General features: G+C 34.2%; 1 protein-coding gene across 2 annotated transcripts in view; it reads right to left on the bottom strand.

The window, feature by feature from the left end:
* Positions 1 to 3,718: 3,718 nt before the first annotated feature.
* STRN (striatin) overlaps positions 3,719 to 18,568 on the bottom strand; it is a 77,844-nt gene continuing 62,994 nt past the window's right edge. For both annotated transcript variants that reach the window (XM_081068172.1, XM_081068173.1), the window contains 7 exons: positions 18,024 to 18,071; positions 16,959 to 17,080; positions 13,864 to 14,031; positions 12,074 to 12,214; positions 8,003 to 8,110; positions 6,777 to 6,863; positions 3,719 to 6,686 (listed from right to left, as the gene is read on the bottom strand). In XM_081068172.1, the coding sequence (XP_080924298.1) occupies positions 6,517 to 6,686; positions 6,777 to 6,863; positions 8,003 to 8,110; positions 12,074 to 12,214; positions 13,864 to 14,031; positions 16,959 to 17,080; positions 18,024 to 18,071 (844 nt within the window). In that variant the 3' untranslated portion in view covers positions 3,719 to 6,516. The remainder of the gene's footprint in view (positions 6,687 to 6,776; positions 6,864 to 8,002; positions 8,111 to 12,073; positions 12,215 to 13,863; positions 14,032 to 16,958; positions 17,081 to 18,023; positions 18,072 to 18,568) is intronic.

Below are 18,568 nucleotides of genomic sequence, written 5' to 3'. Positions count from 1 at the left end.
GGGATGCTTCATGGTTAGTGTTTGGGTTAAAGGGTGCTGCCCAGCTCTCAGGTGTTCCTGGGGAATACTCTAAGTGCAGTGACAATTCTAGGTCCCCTCAAAACCTCAGTGGTGGTCTTGGAACCCCAATGCAAGTCAGAAATCCACTCTGAACCTGGGCTTACCCCAGGGTTCCATCAATCCATGAAAAACTTGGGAGTTCCTCTTGACCATGTGAGCTAGATTACTCTAAAATAACTCCAAGAAAATCATGTCTCAGCTCTCATTCAAAGGAACAAAAGGGACATTTCTGACACCACTGAAAAATGTGGACATTTTTAGGATGTAACACTAACTACAGCAGCATACACAATATCAAAAACAGTGGATAGTTTCAAGGACACCAGAAGAGGTACCTTTTACTTTCCATACAGTGTTGTGAGTCCAGACTGGAAGAGAAGACTGTGAGTTCTGAGCAGGGGAAGCCCGTGAAAAATAATGTTCATTTCAAGGATCAAGGGGAAGGGGAAAGCTTATTATGCTTGTCTGTTAAGTAGCCAAACAAAGAAAAAATAAAAACACGTTAGATTATATACATATGCGTGTATAATTTTTTTTAATTATGTAACTGAACACTTGAAAAAATATACCTGTGTCCCTGAAAGTATTATTGATCCAATCTATGGGGTATTTTAATTTTACTGGCTTTCCAAAGGTCCAACCGCTCTATAATGATAAATTTCTCTGCTTTCTTTACAATTAATAATTAAGACTGGGTCATTATTTTGGACTCACATCTACTCTAACACCCTTTTATTTCTCTGTAACCTTCTACTACCTCCCCCTGCAAAAAAAATAACAAACTCAGGTTGTATTAAGTGCAAATCCACTAGATTCCAAATCTGACAAATATTTCAATTCATGAGACACCTACAGCACATCATCTATATTTGTACACTTTATTTAAAAACAAATAATACACTTAGAGCCACCAAAAAAGGATATCTTAGCTTATCCATACCCTGAATTTACAAAAGAAACTTCTTGCACCACAAAAATTAGCATTTGGATTAATTTACATTAATTGATATAACTAAAATTTAAAATACCTGAAGATCAAACAATCTGGTTCAGGGTTCACCAGTTGGAGGGGTGTGGGAGTGTGGAGAAAGGGAGTTATTTAGGAATCTGAACTGATGATGCCCTGAGGTCAGCTCTAGTAAACTGAAGTTGAGAAAACATGAAATAACCGATAGATTTCAGGATTACAAAGAAGTGGTTCCTCCTAAAAACACTTATTAGATCATGTATTTGGGATGGGTGTAGGGGATACCTCTTAATCTGGATTGGAAAAAACTGAGAAGCTGGGTTGTATTTGTTTCTCACAAGAGGCCAACTTCAGCCAAACAATGAGAAGAAAGTAGGGAGGGAGGTTATGTGGTACAATGAAGACTTTTCTGATTGCTGATAACACCAAATTTAGCAGCTCTCTACAAGTCAACTAAAACACCATTCTCTGAGACATTTTCAGAGAGGAGCTAACACACCACCAGGGAAAAATCATTCTGCATTAACAAGGCACTCACTGGTTCACAGCCTGTTAAAAACCCAGGCAGACATTACAGTTAATCTAAATTAAAATGAACTTTCTAATTTGCATCAGAAGGATGGTAAGCATGTGGTCCCAGTTAAATCAAATTCTAAAGCTTGATTAGCAAAGATAGAGAAAATTCTGACCCCCAAGCACCACTTTAGAAATACTGTTAGAATAAATAAGTGGGATCTAGGGATCTCCGTTTTGCCTAATATTTGTTTTTAAAATAAAATAAAAAATAAAAAACTGACACAATTTGTTAAATGCTTTGTCAACCTTATATGTATGTCCCGTACACTAACATGGAGATTCAGCTGGATAATGAATATAACCAATTAAAAAACCTTCAGTAGCAAGAGTAAAAATTATTCAAATCATTTACCAATGACCCGTCCTTTGTTTTTATACACACATATGTTAGTTGTCTGGACCTTCCCCTAAAATGAACTTTAGGAATTGATACATTTCATTAAAATATACATATAATTTGTCAGCTACTACTTTTGTACAACCTGAATCCCAGTGTCAAACACTTAAAGGTCTATAATTATATAAATAACTAAACAAGTAACATAGTAATGGAGGCAACTGCTGAGTAAATAAAATTAATGATTGATTATGTACTTAATAGCCTTGAATTAGCTTTCAAAGAACAAAGTAAGTTGAAGAAAATTATACTAAGAGCTTTTTCCATATAAATTCAGTAACAGTTTGGCTCTTGGTTGAAAACATCACACAGACATATATACTAACCCAAGATTTTCTATCTCAACTATCAACATTGATAATAAATTTTAAGCAGTTCTTTCAAAAGGAAACCAAAATTAATTCTGTCTTTTAATCTGATTTGTGACATCTTAACTCCATATTAACTTATATGACAAAGCCTGAGAAAAGCACCAACACAGATTTTTAATTTGCATCCAACCATCATTTCAGATGTCATAAAGATTTGCTTTAGTTAAAATGGCAGCAATGACAAAGAGGTAGATATGAAAGTTGCCATTTAAATACTACTCGTAGGTGGAATTTTAACTAGTTCACGTGTTTAACCTACAAATAATTTTTACTAGCTGAATCTTCATTATATAAGAATTTCATGACATGCTCTTGTGTAAGGAGAAAATATATTAAGTACTAAAAAAGTGAGCTTTTAAGTTACATTTAGCCAACATTAATGAGATCCCATAATTTTGGTGAACCAACAATTTCTCCTTTTACCTGAACTTGACTATAATGAAATAAGAGTTATTTCCTTCTCTACTGAAATTTTTAGGAATTCACATTCAAAATTCTTGGAAAGTATATACGGTGCTGAAAAGAGCACAAAGATAGCGCATGAAATGTCCCCTGAAGTCCTAGAAGTTGAGCAGATATATTAAAAAGACATTGATGGTCACAAATCAGGACCTTCACAGATTGGCCAACACACTCTCTCTCTCCCTCTCTCTCTCTCATCCCCACTCCCAAACTCAAGCCTCATCCTCACTGTAAGGCTGCATTTGTATTTTTAGTAAAGGCACCTCTCATTCTCTAGCTATTGCCTTCTTGATGGTATGTGTTTCGTTAAAAATCCTGAATGTTCAATGGAAATGGTTGAGTACTGAGAATGGAATATTTTTCAATTCACATTTGAATAGCCAAGTTTTCTTACATTCAGATTTTAATAAACTAGAATGACAGTCTTTAAAATAAGCATGCTAGCCTATAATGAATATCATATTTACAGTAATTTAAACATTTAGAACTATATATTATATTGTAAAAGCAAACAGCACAACATTCATACTCATCATTACCTGCTGTGTACACTACCTCCAAAAATGAAAATACAAAACAGTAAAATGCACCTATGGTTTTTTATATATATATATATATATATATATATATATATATATATATACATATATATATAGTCTATATATATTATATATATTCTTATAATATATATAATATATATTTATAAAATATACATACATTTTAGACATTTTCAAATAAATCATCATCTCCAAAAGAAATTTATAGCAAGAATACTGAAGGAATGAAAGTCAGATAAACAAAAAATTTCTCACAAATTTCATTATCAGTGATGCAGCTCAATTCCTCCCCATTAAGTCATAACTAAAATGATTATAAAAGCTAAATACTTTGCATAACGAATTATCTGTTTAATGGCAAAAATTGATAAACTTGTTCAATAGAAAAATACTGAAGGTCATTATATCACTTATGTTAAATATCTATCTATGGTCTGAGTAGCAAATGAGCTCCATAGGACAGCCGAGTTTTGAGAAGGGTGCTGCAAGCTCCCGAGATGTATCCATAGCATATGAAAATAAGGCAGGGACCCACATCTCCTGCTAATTTTCATACTATTCCAATACATTTCATCCAAAATATTTACAAATTAAGCAGTGTGAAAGCATTTCGTGACTGTTTGAATTATAATGATATTATTTTGTGAATGTTGACTCAATTTTTGATAGGCTGAGGGGGGGAAAGCAGACACATGTACATGGATCATTCTCTCTGGTTGGAAGACAGCTTTGGCTCAATTCTAGGCTGAGATCATACAGTGCTAGTGAGACAAATCTGTTTCTGCATACAGTTTCCAGTGGCACAGCACTGGCTTCCTAAGGAACTTTCAATAGTTCCATCATTTGCAGTACAGTCTACATATCTCATGGTTATTTTCCACTCACTAACAGAAAAATTTCAACTGTGAGGCATAAAATGCAGGTAAAAAGGTGTTGGTTTTGAGAAATTCAGTTACATAAGTAAAGCAGGCACTGAAGACCCTGGAAGGTAATTAAAGCAATAACTGGTAGAACAATAGCTTTGTAGTCACTCATCATAAACATGCCATGGGTAGGCATCTGACTCAAGTTTTCCAGTATCCTTCTATAAATGTTAGGTTAGCAACGCCACTTCTTTGCTCTGCAGAACCGAAAGAGGAATTCACCAATCACGATCTGTGTCTGCATGGGAATACAAATTGTCACCTGGTATGTAACTCAGATATGACCGGTAGCAAATGTTCAGGTCAATTCATTCGATTATACAAATGAGTCCCTTGAACCTACTGTTAACCAAAGCACAGATGAAATGACAAGGTAGCTTTGTCAAAGTGTTAAAGCATATCTGCATATCAATTAAGTAAATTTAGCACAGGTCCTTAACTTTAAAGAAAATTTGCCTGTATACTGCAGAATTTTAGAGGCAGACAAGCAGAAATTTTAAAGAAAAGTTGTCAATTCTCATCTACATCACTATCAGAATACTTCTTCCAGGAGTTCATATCATCAGAAGTGTGACTGTTATGACAATGGAATATGAGGGGATAGGAATGTAGGAATTGCATCAAAAGGTTAAAATATTTATAATATGGATTTTTTTTAGTCCGAGAGCTTATTATATACATATTTTGCTGAAAAGTTGGGCATTAATTTAGTTCTCATTTCTAGATAGGTCTCTGACATTTTGGGCAAACAAGAGTGCATGAGGAGAGGTGGGACACTTGTAGGAATGAGGTCTACATACCAGATCCAGAGAATGAGGTCATGGGAATCCTAAGAGCTGACCACATTTCAGTCGCAGGCAAGGACCAGGGAACCCTGGTCCTTTAAAATATGGTTTTCCCCAGAAATAATAGTCACTGCCCATTAAAACATGCTGTGTATTCCATTAAACAATGGAGAAGAGGTAGGGAGAAAGAAAGAGCTATTTATCCAATATGCACTGAAGTCTTCCATCCAGATTTCCAAGAAGTTCTTCTCGGAGATGCTAATGGAGGGCTTTTGGGGTATAAAACATTTGCTTTATTTAGTACATCTGCAAAAGCAGCTGCCTGAGGTTAACCATATCCCTTGGACTGTTAAAACATAATAATTATAAACTATTTTTGATAGCTATCAGATAATGTGAATATGAGAGACAAAGAAGAAAGAGCAGAGATCATCTGAAGCATGGTTATATGGGTTTTGATAAATGAGTACTGGCAAATAACTCTCATCTTTTCAACCACTAGAAAGTTAAGAGTTCATCAATATGAAATAATCACTCTGGTAATATAAATATCACATGAATAAAGTGAATTTTAAAATTAATAGAAATTATTACAAAGACATGCCCTGCTTGCCCTTAAAAATAAACAGAATCTTAAACCTGAATAAGTTAAATCCTTTAGTAAAAGCAGATTCTATCAACTACTCTTCACACTGATGAGTGTTTTTGACAGCTAAACTTTAGAATGGTACCAAATCTATTTTCCAAAATGTATTACAATATAGAAATCTGCTTACAAACTAAATATTTGTTTAGCATTTCTAAATAATAACATATTTAACATATTATTGCATTTTTTTCCCCTAATAAGTAAAATGCTTTGCCAAGTGCTTTATGTGAAGAGTTGAAAGGATTGCTAAATTCAAAACTCATTTTAACACTGCATGGTCATTATGCACACGGGTTAGTACAACAGATATGGTAAAGATTACTGTTTTGACTACTAATGTATTTAACAAGATTTCTCAGGGGAGAACTAGGTCTAACTTTCCGCTCTTCCTCCACTATTCCCAGCCACCAAGCTATTTAATTATGCCATAAAGTGTGCCCTATTTAGTCAATAGGGGACCAACTAAACTTAAGTTCGCTCAGGCCTGCCTAGCGAATTAGAACAACCTCAGAAATAAAAGCTTCTATTTTGGGGGAAATTTGAAACAGTTTTCAGGCTCATAGATTCAGCTGAGCTTGCAGCAACCTGAACAAACCTTAGTTTTAGAAAACAGTATACGAATTGCAAAACTATACTTTAACAAATGTCCTCTGTGCTCCTTCAGCAGAACGAAAGGGCAGGATGGGTTGATTCTTGCCCTGGTCTTCTGTATCTCTTTTGTGCAGTTGATTATTTGTAAAGAGCTAGAAGGTGAGGATGATGCATTCTGTCATACAAAGACTTTAGCCAGTGCGTCAGCCCCAGCACTGGCTATATAGCATTTGGATGGGTGGAAAGCTACATCGTGAATTGATTCTTCAAACTTTTTCCGATGAGCTGTGAACTCTTGGATACATGTCTTACTTTCTAGGTTCCATAACCGTATTGAACAGTCATGACCTATTATCAAAAGAAAAGAAATTGAAAGGAAAATTACGTTAACATGAAATTAAAAAGAATAAATAAATAATGCCCAATTGATGTACTTACTTCCAGACATCAAGTATAGGCCGTTAGGATCAACTGCTAAACTTGTAACGGCTTCTAGGTGGGCTACCATTGAGTGGATCAGTTTGCCTTTGGAAAAAGAGATTGTTACTCTTTATTAACAGCTTTCCTCATCCTGAATATATGCCAACCACAACATTATACTGGTTTCTCCAGTCACACCTCTCTGTGTACTTATTGCATCAAGAGCTTTTTTCATCAGCTAAAACAACAGTGTCTCCCTCTCCGCTCTAGCCATAGTCATGATGAGAAACAAAAGCTCAAATTCCAGATAATATTTTTGTCTTTCGAATCACAATACAAAAGTTAGTAATTTCTACACAAATATTGCTTTAAGTCATGTTCATTAACTAGAACGTGGACACTGTTGATCACTTACTTTGCATCCTTTGGCTACAGGCAAACTCTATGGGTTGTGAAAACAGAGGAAGAGACTGAGACAAAGACTAAGGAACAGAGAGAAAACCTGGCTACAATTTTGGTGGAAACAATATATAGAAAGTTTAAAAATATTAAATTACCCATCACCTGCAGCTAAGCAAAGTCAGCAAAAGTCAACATATTTACAAAGCCAATAGCTGATACTCAGGTAAATATGGCTGCTAACAGAGTGTTTTCCTCCCAGCGCAACTCCTCATGAATTTCCGTTAGACTAGTGAAATATAATCCAACAAAAATTGGGAAAGCCCCAATTCAAATCAATCTGGATGAAACAGTCAGTATTATAATGCAGAAAAGATCAGTCCATGGAAAAATGAGTAAGATAAACCAAATGACTTAGAAGTTTTCAATCCGAACACTAAGGCTATTCAAAACTTGAACAATTTTAAACAAAATATAATGATCATATGCCTCTACTTCTACTTTTCCACAGTACATGTTTCTACTTTCTCCCAATATACTCACAGTAAGAGATCATTTTTATTGGTGTTTGAATAAATTTTTCATTACGTTGCTAGTGATAACCTTGGCTCTGGGGCCAAAATATAACATGTACTTACAATTAAATAAACCAAGATGATGCTATGTGATATCATGAAGAGTAGCTCTCAATGGATTTATTTGGATGGAATGAACAGAAACTGAGCTGAGTATTTGTGTTTCAAATGCCTATTCCCTGACAATAAAGCCACTGATAGACACTGAACTTAACCTATTTATAGTGGAGATTTTTTTTTAACAACAATCAATTTTTAATAAATTCTTACCTGTATTGTTATCATAGAATTTAATGTGCCTGTCTTCATGAGCAGTGATGCTGATGGGAAGAGTGGGATGACTGATGACTCTATTTATTTGGCAGGAAGAGTTGGCTGCTAAACAGAAAAAAATTAAAGACAACACAAATTAGTCAAAGCTACTATTTCTTCACACAAAAGAGAACTGAAAACTCACCTAAAAAGCTGAAAAAGCAAATGATGTGACTTTAATTTTTCTTTAGTCCATTTATTCTGCGATTGTGTTCATAATTTCAATGTTAGGAAATGAGACTTGCCTGAGTAATACTCTACTGACAAATCTAGAGGTACTAAAATTAGAATTTCCTTTTCCACCACCTGCTATCAATGGGTGCTGCCTAGGGCTTATCATAGAGCCACTGGCACTTCTCATTTTATAATGTTTTGTGTTATTTCTGCTACTTTAATCAAGTTCCATCATTAATTACATGTAGATAATGCCCCAATTTAAATCTCAATTATTTCTAGATAGAGGCCTCTTTATCACATGGTTATCATCTAATGATATACATGACAAAGAGAGTATCTTAACACTTTAATTTTCTCTTTCTCTCTGTAATACAAATGGTCATCATTTGACAGCCTACCATGTTTGGATTTTTTAAATAGCCAGCATTCCAATACTACTTTTTGTGCACTACTTAACAGTTTTCAAGAGATTTCAAGTATATACTGGGGTGCTAAAAAAATGTATACACATTTTAAGAGATGCTTTCTATGCTCAAGCAGTAGTTCGCCGCAATCAGAAGTGTCTGGACGCTGATGGTAACCACTCTGAGCACCTCTTGTAAGCGCAGAAGTCAAACGTGACTTGTATTCATCTTTTGTTATGGGTATATATTGAGTATTACAATTAAAAGTTTTTTCATTTCTTAAACTCCTCTCTATATAATGAGACAGGCAGGCCAGGACGTGTCATTTGGCGCATATCACAGTCAATGAACAAAGGTCTAGAAAAATTGTGACTCCCCCAAAATTCTGGGACAAAGTACCTATTCTAATTGCTACTTCTATCCCAACCAGATGGCTCACACAAATCAGACAACTGCCAAAACTGCTTCCTAAGCTATCAAAAGTTCCTCCTCAAAGTCTTTTATCAAAAGGACCTCAATAATTAAGAACTTACGTTTAATTAGTTATTTTGTTAAGATACTTTTTATAAGAAAAAAGGGGGAATCTACATAAAGTTAACACTAATTTAAGACATATCAGAGTTTAAAAATCATTATATCATGACCCAGGGAAAGGAAAGGATGTCCTTTTAAAGTGCATTATTGGGACAACTGGCAAATTTGAATGTAAATCATAACTCAGGCAACAGCATTGTGTCAGGGTTAAATTTGCTGATTTTGATGATGTAATTTTAATGTGCTATGTCAGAGAATGACCTTGTTCTTAGGAATGACATTTTATAAAGGATCTAAGGGAGTATGATGTCTCCTAAGAGGTTCAGAATTTAAAATTATACACATATACAGAGAATGATAAAGTAAATGTGACAAAATGCGGCAAATGTTAAAAACTGATGAATCTAGTGAAAGGTAGTCAGGAGTTCTTGTACTATTTTTGAAATGTTTCTGCAAATTAAAAATTACTTCAAAATAATGAGTTGAATAACAATTTTTAATATTAGAATAGGTATTATGAATTTATAGTCACAATAAAATATAGTTAAATATAGCTAAAAATAGCAGTAGCATTACTCTGCTCCATTGGATTTTCATGTTTCCTAGAAATGTGACAGCTTTAAAATTGAAGATAGTCTTTTTCCAATGCTGAAGGCAGTCACTTGACCATGCAGAGTAAGCTTTGGATCAGTTATACTCAATTTAAATGGTCCTAAGTAAAGAGCTTAACTTCAATATTCAGCCTATGGCACTGAGCTGTACACCTGAAGCTGAAACTGAGTAACAATGAATGTCAACTGTAATTTAATATATATGTAGTTACAGGATGTGGAGTGTACAGCGTAGAGAATAGAGTCAATGGAATTGTAACAGCTATATAAGATGTCAGAGAGGTAGTAGATTGGGGGAGGGGGATTATCACTTTGTGAGGGGTGTAAATGTCTAACTATTACATTGTTTTGTACACCTGAAATTAAAATAAAAAGAGTAGAAGGCCTTTGAAACCATCAAAAGCTAACCCCCCCAAAAAAAAAAAAATTCTGCCTACGGATTTTTTTTCCCCTCCAGAAATATCACACCATTGAGAAATACCCTCTCTAAAGTATAGCAGGAGAATAACAACAAAACACAAATACTTTAAATATCCCACATATTCTGACAGAAGTTTATGTAAGTAGCTTCAATGAGTTTCAGATCTAGAATATAAGTACAACAGAAATCAAATGATGGACGCAGGCAAATGAAAATTCTTATTTAGTAACACCTGTTAGGAAGCTTTTCCACTTGATGGTGAATCAGACAAGTACGCAAAATGCAAAGAACACTAGAAATAAACTGAAGGCCTACCAGACATTATTCTAACAATGAATTGAAACAATTCTCAAAATATTCACATTCAGCTTGCAGCTTAGAAATGGTTTGCCTTTTCACTGGATTCAGAAGTACCCAATTACCTGCTTCAACTACCTTTGACTTTATCACAGTGAAACCACAATTAACCTCAATGAGAAAGAGAATAATTTAATCTGATTCTAACAAGTCTTCATCCTTTTAAACTCTATATGAAATTCACTTTTCCCTTGAAATATGTTTGGTCTGAATTTGAATTTAAAACAGCATCTGCTAAATTACAGAATAGAACATAGCCAAATATAAATAGCTAAAGGGCAGTCACAGTAGAAATGAATAAAAGACTAACTTAAGTTTGCTCTATGCAACTCTAATCAAATTGATAATTTAGGAAATTTCAGGACGTATTATTTTAACTCAAAATAATTTTAACTTATTCCAATAATGCTGCCTTTGCTCAAAATACTCTTGGCAGTTTTCTTCAGCAAATGCTTCCAGTTATCAGGCAAAAAGTCAGATGACTATAGTCTGACGTTTTCACCCATCTTGGGGGATAAAAACGGAATCGCCTAGTCCAATTAATTATTTCGTCCACTAGACCAGACATTGGATTAATTTGTAGCAGTAATTAAAAATCAACATTTACCACTCAGGACATTTAAAGAATTGACCACAATCTCTGAAGGTAATTCCAAAAATGTTCACATCCTTAATTTCATATTGGTTTTTTACTTTACTACTATAGCTTTAGGTCATATACATAAATTTTAGATTTACTGAGAGTCTAAAAACCTGCATTTCTTGGCGAAAAAATTTTTTTCCTATGCCATAATCTCAATTTGATTTTTTTTGCCTCTCTCTTTTACAATCAAAAAGTTCAAAGCTCTATTCATGCCTACTTCTCCAAACAATTCTCACAAAGGACAACAGATTGGGAAGAAAAAATGAAGAAAACCAAAATGGAATGAAGAATGGAATAATTATTTTTAAAGCTAGTTTGCAAAATTAAAATAACAGTATATGTGTATGTAGTTCTATCAACTGTAACCTAAACAGTCATTGTCTGGATTAAGCAATCAATGGTTAAAAGAGCCGCAAGCCAAAAAAATTCTGTAATATCTTCCTCATAATCTGAGAAATTATTTCCTGACTTCCTGTATCCAATAAGAAGCTTCAGATTTTGGATTCTGAAAGGTATAACCTGATCTATATTCTAATCAGTACTAAGCTATGCCATATTATATTACTAATATAAAATAGATTTAAAAAATCAAATTATGAGAAATGAAAAATAGATTTATTTTATATTCAGGATATTTTCTTCAAATAGAACTAAAAACTAACTAATCATTTGGTATAAAATTAAACTTGACTTCTATCTGGAATAGCTCAAATGCTATTTCAAACAGTATAGTTATAAATGTATATAAACTTTACTCCCAAGTCTTAAACTCAATTGTAAATTATTATATCCTTGTAAGTAACTGTGACTCCAGTAGTGATAATTTTGATAAAGTTTAAAAAATTGAGCCAAACACAAACGATTTAAAATTGGTATACACACTTGTATCTAGGTTGGATTCTAAAGTGAGAATGCGTTGCTGAGTTTCCATGTTAAAGATGCTTGTATATCCTTTGCTGAATGATGCTACCATATGGCTCGGGTCACTGCTCACTAGATCCACAGAGGCAGGGATTCCCAATTCTAAAAAAGTCAGAACATATTCAAAGAGAATGGCAGTTAGAAGGTCTACTTGACAGTGTGCTTAAAATATAGCAAAACAAGTAGTTGCATGATTTTCTTAAGAAGTGAGGCTTGACATTAGAATAAGAATTTGCTCATAGCCATTCAATGGAGATTATTTCTTTGGTTTCTTTTAGCCCTAGTCTATTTTACTATTCTTACCTGTTCAGTACATCTTCTATGTGTGACTCAGATATATATACATATACATATGTATATGTATATATGAATAATATGAATGCCGGCCTTTATTCAGGAAAAAAAATGGAAAACATGTACGTACGACAAGTTTTGCTGCTTCCACCTCAATCTGGGGCTTAGAATGGCAACATGAGAATTCATTTTTAAAAGCCCATCTCTTATTATAAATTCTAATTCATCAAAAATATGGAATTTAAAAAGTAAAATTCAAACTGTTATTGGTAGAGTCGTGCAAATATCAATGCGGGCAACTCATCAAAACCTAGACTCAAGTTATGAGAGCTCAGGAATAAAGATGGTATCTTTATCACCTAGAATAGGGTAAAGCTTGGCTAAAACTTGGATCTTATTTATAAACATAAAAAAATAAAATGACATGTATATATAAATATAATCTGATTTTTTTCATTTGGTTCAAAAATCTAACTAAAGCAAGCTAACAGTTCAAAAATGAGCATATTACAGAAGATATATTAATGACTAATAGAGACATAAAAATGCTCAAAATAATTAGCCAGCAAGGAAATGCAAATTAAACCACAATGAAATACTGCTACACACTCTTTAGACTGGGTAAAATTAAATAGACTGACAACACCAAATGTAGAGCAAACTAGAATTCTCATACATTGCTGTCAGTGGTGTAACATGGTACAACCATGCTGAAAAAAGTTTGGCAGTTTCATATAACGTTAAACACACAATTCTACTTTTAGGTCTTTACCTACATATAATAAAAACATATGAATGTTCACAGCAGCTTTGTTCATAATAGTGAAAAACTGGAAACAATCCAAATGTCCATTAAGAGGTAAATAAATAAACACACTGTGGTTGAATGAAATACAATTAAAGAATAAAAATAAATTATTGATACTTAACTATAAAATGGATGAATCACAAAAAAATTATAGTGAGAGTAAAAAGTCAGATACAGAGTCCACATTGTATGATTTCACTTATATGAAGTTTTAGAAGAGACAAAACTAATCTATGATGACAGAAATAACAACTGGTTGGGAATGGGGAGAGAGGAGACTGACTGGGAAGCATGCAGGAACTTTGGGGAGGTGAGGAAAACGTTCTGTATCTGGATGGAAGAGCTATGCATTTATCAAACTCATTAAAAAGTATCCTTAATATCTGTTTTGTACTACATATAACTCTTATATCAATAAAAAAATTTTAAGATGTACTCTTTTTTATCAACTACTGTGCTTTTTAAATTATACATAAGTTGGAAATTCAAATAAATATATTGTCATTACTTCAAACACCCTTCAAATTAAATTTGAACAGTAAGAATTTTTGGAACCATTTATTTGTATGTTTTGTTTTTATAATAAGACATAATTTAGATAATTTAGAATTTTATGAGAGTCAGCAAAATAACTTCTAAAAGTACGTACCTTGATTATCATTAAATACACTTAGGGCTGGAGCAACCTCAGTTGTATTCCACAAACGGAGAGTGCCATCTGCTGAACAGGACAACAAACGCTGATGTGCTGCACTATAAGCCAAACCCCAGACTGCATCGGTGTGGCCTAGCAGAGGGCCTCTTAAAACAGAAGGATCTATACAGAACAGCAAAAAATGCAAAATCAGGAGAAGAAAAACCAATTATAAAGATACTTAGATTACAGAGGGGAAAAAAGCACCTGGTAACAGTATAAAACATGCTTCCTAGTGTCTATCACTCTTCTGAAATGCTGCAATAATTAAAAACAGGCTTGGAAATATGCAAATGGAGAATTTTTAATTTATAAACTATTCCCTGAAGAAGTAAACAGAGATCCTTCCCTCCTCTGACCTCCTTCAGCACTTTGGATAGACTCCTTTAGGCCACTTACCCAACTATACTTTGAACGGCAGTTATTCCTGGGAGCAACAGGCCTCTGACATAATGGACATGAACTGAGGCCTCCAGGAAGCTCCAAATTCTCAAACAGCAGTAACTTACACATGAATGATGTGCACATGGGGGAGGGAGGACAGAGGCAGGGGGAGGATCACATAACACTGTTTCTGATAAAAGTCAAATTGGAAACTTTCATTATTAATCCTCACATGATTCTATGAAGTGGTACTTTCAAGATGGCTCAGAGATGTTAAGTTGAAAATGTCACTGGTGGTTATCTGTCCTGTACCTCAGCCATCCCATAAAGTATTACTGAAGACACACTGTGTGTTAGGCACTATGCTAGATGTTGGGACCACACAGATGATTAAGATACACTGCCATGCTTGTCCTCCAAAGACAATGTGATAAGTATAATTAATAGTGACAAACACCCATTACATGGAGAGAAACTGGGATGAGTGAAAGCTTCTTGAAGAGAATGACACCTAGAGTGTAGAGATATTGGGCAAAGAACAGAGGGAAGGCATTCCTGGCAAAGGAGGCAGCACCTACAAAATCCCAGAAGGGGGTATCATCCCATCCTATGTGAGGAAATTTATAAGCAATTCAGTATCACAGAAGTATGAAGTTTGAGGCAGGAAGTGGATGAGATGAGAGTGGCTGGTTTATGGTGGGATTCCTAAGACATATTAAGGTACTTGGAAATTATCTGCAAAGCAATAGGGAACCACTGAAGGGTTTCCCAGGGGCAGTACGGTGAAGTAAGTATTTAATAAGGTAACTCGGACTGTAGTGAAAACAGGCTGGACAAAATCAAGAAGAAAGCAAGGGGACTGTTTCAGTAGACTGAGAGAGTGATAATGAAGACCCAAGTGAGGGCAGTGGTAAAAGGGACAAAGCAGAAGGAATAAATTTTAAAAATATTTAGAGGATGATATCAAAAAGACTAGGTAATTAATAAGGTGTGGGCAGTAAAACAAAACAAGGAATCAAGGATAACTCTTATGTTTCTAATTTGACTAATTCTAGTAGCACCAGCAACAAACAAAAAATACAAGGGAGAGGAAACATAACACTGTGGGGATTTATGGACTAGGAAACAGCCACTTTGAAATGTTCTGTAAGCAGTCTGAGACTTAAAGAGATCTATGAGTCAACTGCATATAAAACTACAGAAGTGGCTTCAATCTACTAAAGGATATGTGGACAATGTAAAGAATGGATTGAAATCTGGGATTTGATGCCAATATTTAAGATAAAATAAAAGGAGTTTATAAAGAATAGAGAACAGAAACTGTCAGTGTTACATGTCAAAAAAATCAATAGTGGACAAATTTCGAAAAGGATGGAGTGGTCCACAGTTTCAGATAGCCAATATATCTAGTAAAATAAAGATTGTAAAATACCCCTTGGAGCCAATTAGGTAGTCACTGAAAATCTTGTTATATTTAAGTGGTATAACCAGAAGACAGAAAGCAGGGGGATGGTGCACAGGAATTAGTAACTAGTAATTGTGTTTTCTAGACAATACCACCAAAGAGACAAAGATGATGAAGGAAAGAGAGACTACACAGAAACCAGAGAGGGAAACGGAGCCAGAAAAGGCTTCCCCTTGCTCAGGAAGGGGGATAGCTGAATTTACTTAAATGCTGAGGGGATGGAAAGAGAACAAAGAGGGTAAGGCTTAAGATGGAAGCAAGGGAGGGGGGGTAGAGTGCACTCTTAAAGGAAAGGAGAGAATGAGGTCAAGAGCAAAAAGGGAAGAGTTGGCTTGGGACAGGATGAGGACAACTGATGGATCCTCTGATACACAGATAACGGAAATATGGAAAAGCATGAAACAGATAAATCCGTAAGAGAACTAGGTGGAAGAGGAAGTCCACCTTTCACAAAACATGTTAAATGTTTATTAAAGAAATGTTGGGAAAAATTTTGGATATTGAATTTATCTTTACTTAGATTTGGTGGTAAAATTAAACTAAAGTGATAAAATAAAATATGGTTTAATGACAAATAAGACACTTCGTACCATTTGAGAATGTAAGAGGAAACCAATATAGTCAATTCCTAAACCAGTTTTTACTAGAAAATTTACAGTAATAGGTAGTGATACATTATAATAAGGATCTGTATTTCATGGTAGTATTCCCAAGATTAAACGGCACCTCTTAATTTTTAATGACTTTTAAATATTTTGGTGCCATGGACTTGAAAAGTAATTAGCCTTTTTGCCCTCCAATAATTGATCAAGATGATGAGGCCAACATGCGCTTTCCCTCAAAGTTGTTTATTAAGGTTAGTGATAAATTATGATTGCAGATTAGTAATAATGTACCAAGTACTGTTCAGATGCCTAAGATAAAGAAAACAGTTGTCCAGCAAGTCAGTATCTCCAATTAACAAGACTTTGGGTGGTGGAAACGGTTTTTTCCTGGAAGAATAAATACATTTTTCCTTTTTTCTTTTAGCATCATATATCAAATTGGTTCCTAAATACAGGAGTGCTTTTTAACAAAATAAAGACATGATTCTCTTTTACTCATTTGTTTTCTAAACTATCTCACTTTTCCCATATGCATGCTATGTAAACTGTGTGGAGAGAAACCATTTTATGCTAGCAGACCTTGGGGACGCACATACCATAGGAGTCATAGGGATCGATGTTGGGGTTGGTGGTGTTCCAGCCCTGGATCAACCCGTCAGCACCACCACTGTAACACTGCTCGCCACTGCTGCTCATCACCACACAGAGCACTGGACCTCTGGGAGATTCAAATCAATTTCTGGTCTCAAAAATTAACTGATAATAGGACTTACTAAAAATAACAATACTTAAGTATTCAAATGACTTCTATTTTTCAGTTTTGTACAATGAATAAAAGTACTATAAAAGCTTTGTTCATTTTCCTTCTTCTGCCAAACCAAAAGCTGGTAAACTATGGCATGTGGGCCAAATCCAGCTAGTCGTCTGTTTTTGAACAGTCCTCAAGCTAAGAATGGTTTTCACATTTTTTAAAGGGTTGTAAAACAAAACTAAACTTAAACTAAACTGAAAACAAGAACATACAACAGAAAATATGTGGCCTAAAAAAACTAAAAATGTTTAACATGTTTCCCCGAAAATAAGACCTAACCAGAAAATAACGCCTAGCATGATTTTTCAGGATGACGTCCCCTGAACATAAGCCCTAATGTTTTTTTTGGAGAAAAAATTAATATAAGATCCAGTCTTATTTTCCGGGAAACACAGTACTATCTGACCCTTTATACAAAAAGTATGTTAATCTCTCTGTTAAATCAAGTGAATATGTATATTCCTTAAGCTTAAATGGAAACAATGAAAATCAAATAATATGTGATCACAATAAAAAAAAAATTCTTGGATATTTTTATCTATGTTATCCTCAAGGGAAAAATGGTCAGGATTTCTAATATTTAAATCTAATTTCCTCAACTTTCTTATACATATGTCATTCAAACATCATGCAAACAAAATCTAATGTCAGCAAGGATTCCTGTTTGGTAGTAATAAACTTGTTTTTAACATATTATCTGCCAGTTTCTTTTAAAATTATTTTTTAAAAAAAGCTACTAAATACAAAATACAAAAATAAGTAACATGAATACATAAGTGAAAGAAAATATTCCAATCAGGCTGATTTATAGTGATGTTGATATTTTAGAAAAGAAAAAGCACATACTTACTTATGAGCCCTGAATGTATAGATAGGCTCCACATCAAGGGATGTACTCCTAAATCAGAGAGGGAGAGGACTTTTAGCACTCTAAGTTTCAGTAGTAAACAGTATGGCTGAATTACATCATAAATTATGGATTCAATGTCCAGTTCTGTCATTAACTGACAAACTTTAGGCAAATTATTCAATCTTTTGGAACTTCAGATTCTTCTATTTTTAAAATAAAACAAAAAAATAGGGATAACACCAAATACAGAATTAAATGAGATTCTGCAAGTAAAACAGCCTACGACAGAACCATGCACATAGAATTTCAATAAATGGTACTTTAATGTCCTTGTGTTTCTATGAGGGCTAATATGTCTGTGCTTGATACTAGAAGAAACTGTGCAAGTTATCAGGTCATTCATTACAGAACACTGAGTATATGAGTACTCTACAGTGCCTAAACTGGCCATGACTGTTAATGGAAACTGGATTTAAAGTCAAGTATTTACCATTTTCTACATTGTATTGAAATTTTTTATAGGCATATGATCTCTCTCCTCAAAT

Source organism: Rhinolophus hipposideros (assembly GCF_964194185.1).
Source record: "Rhinolophus hipposideros genome assembly, chromosome: 12".
NCBI lineage: Eukaryota > Metazoa > Chordata > Mammalia > Chiroptera > Rhinolophidae > Rhinolophus > Rhinolophus hipposideros.
Note: the sequence above shows the minus strand (reverse complement) of the source record. Positions and strands in the feature narration are given on the sequence as shown.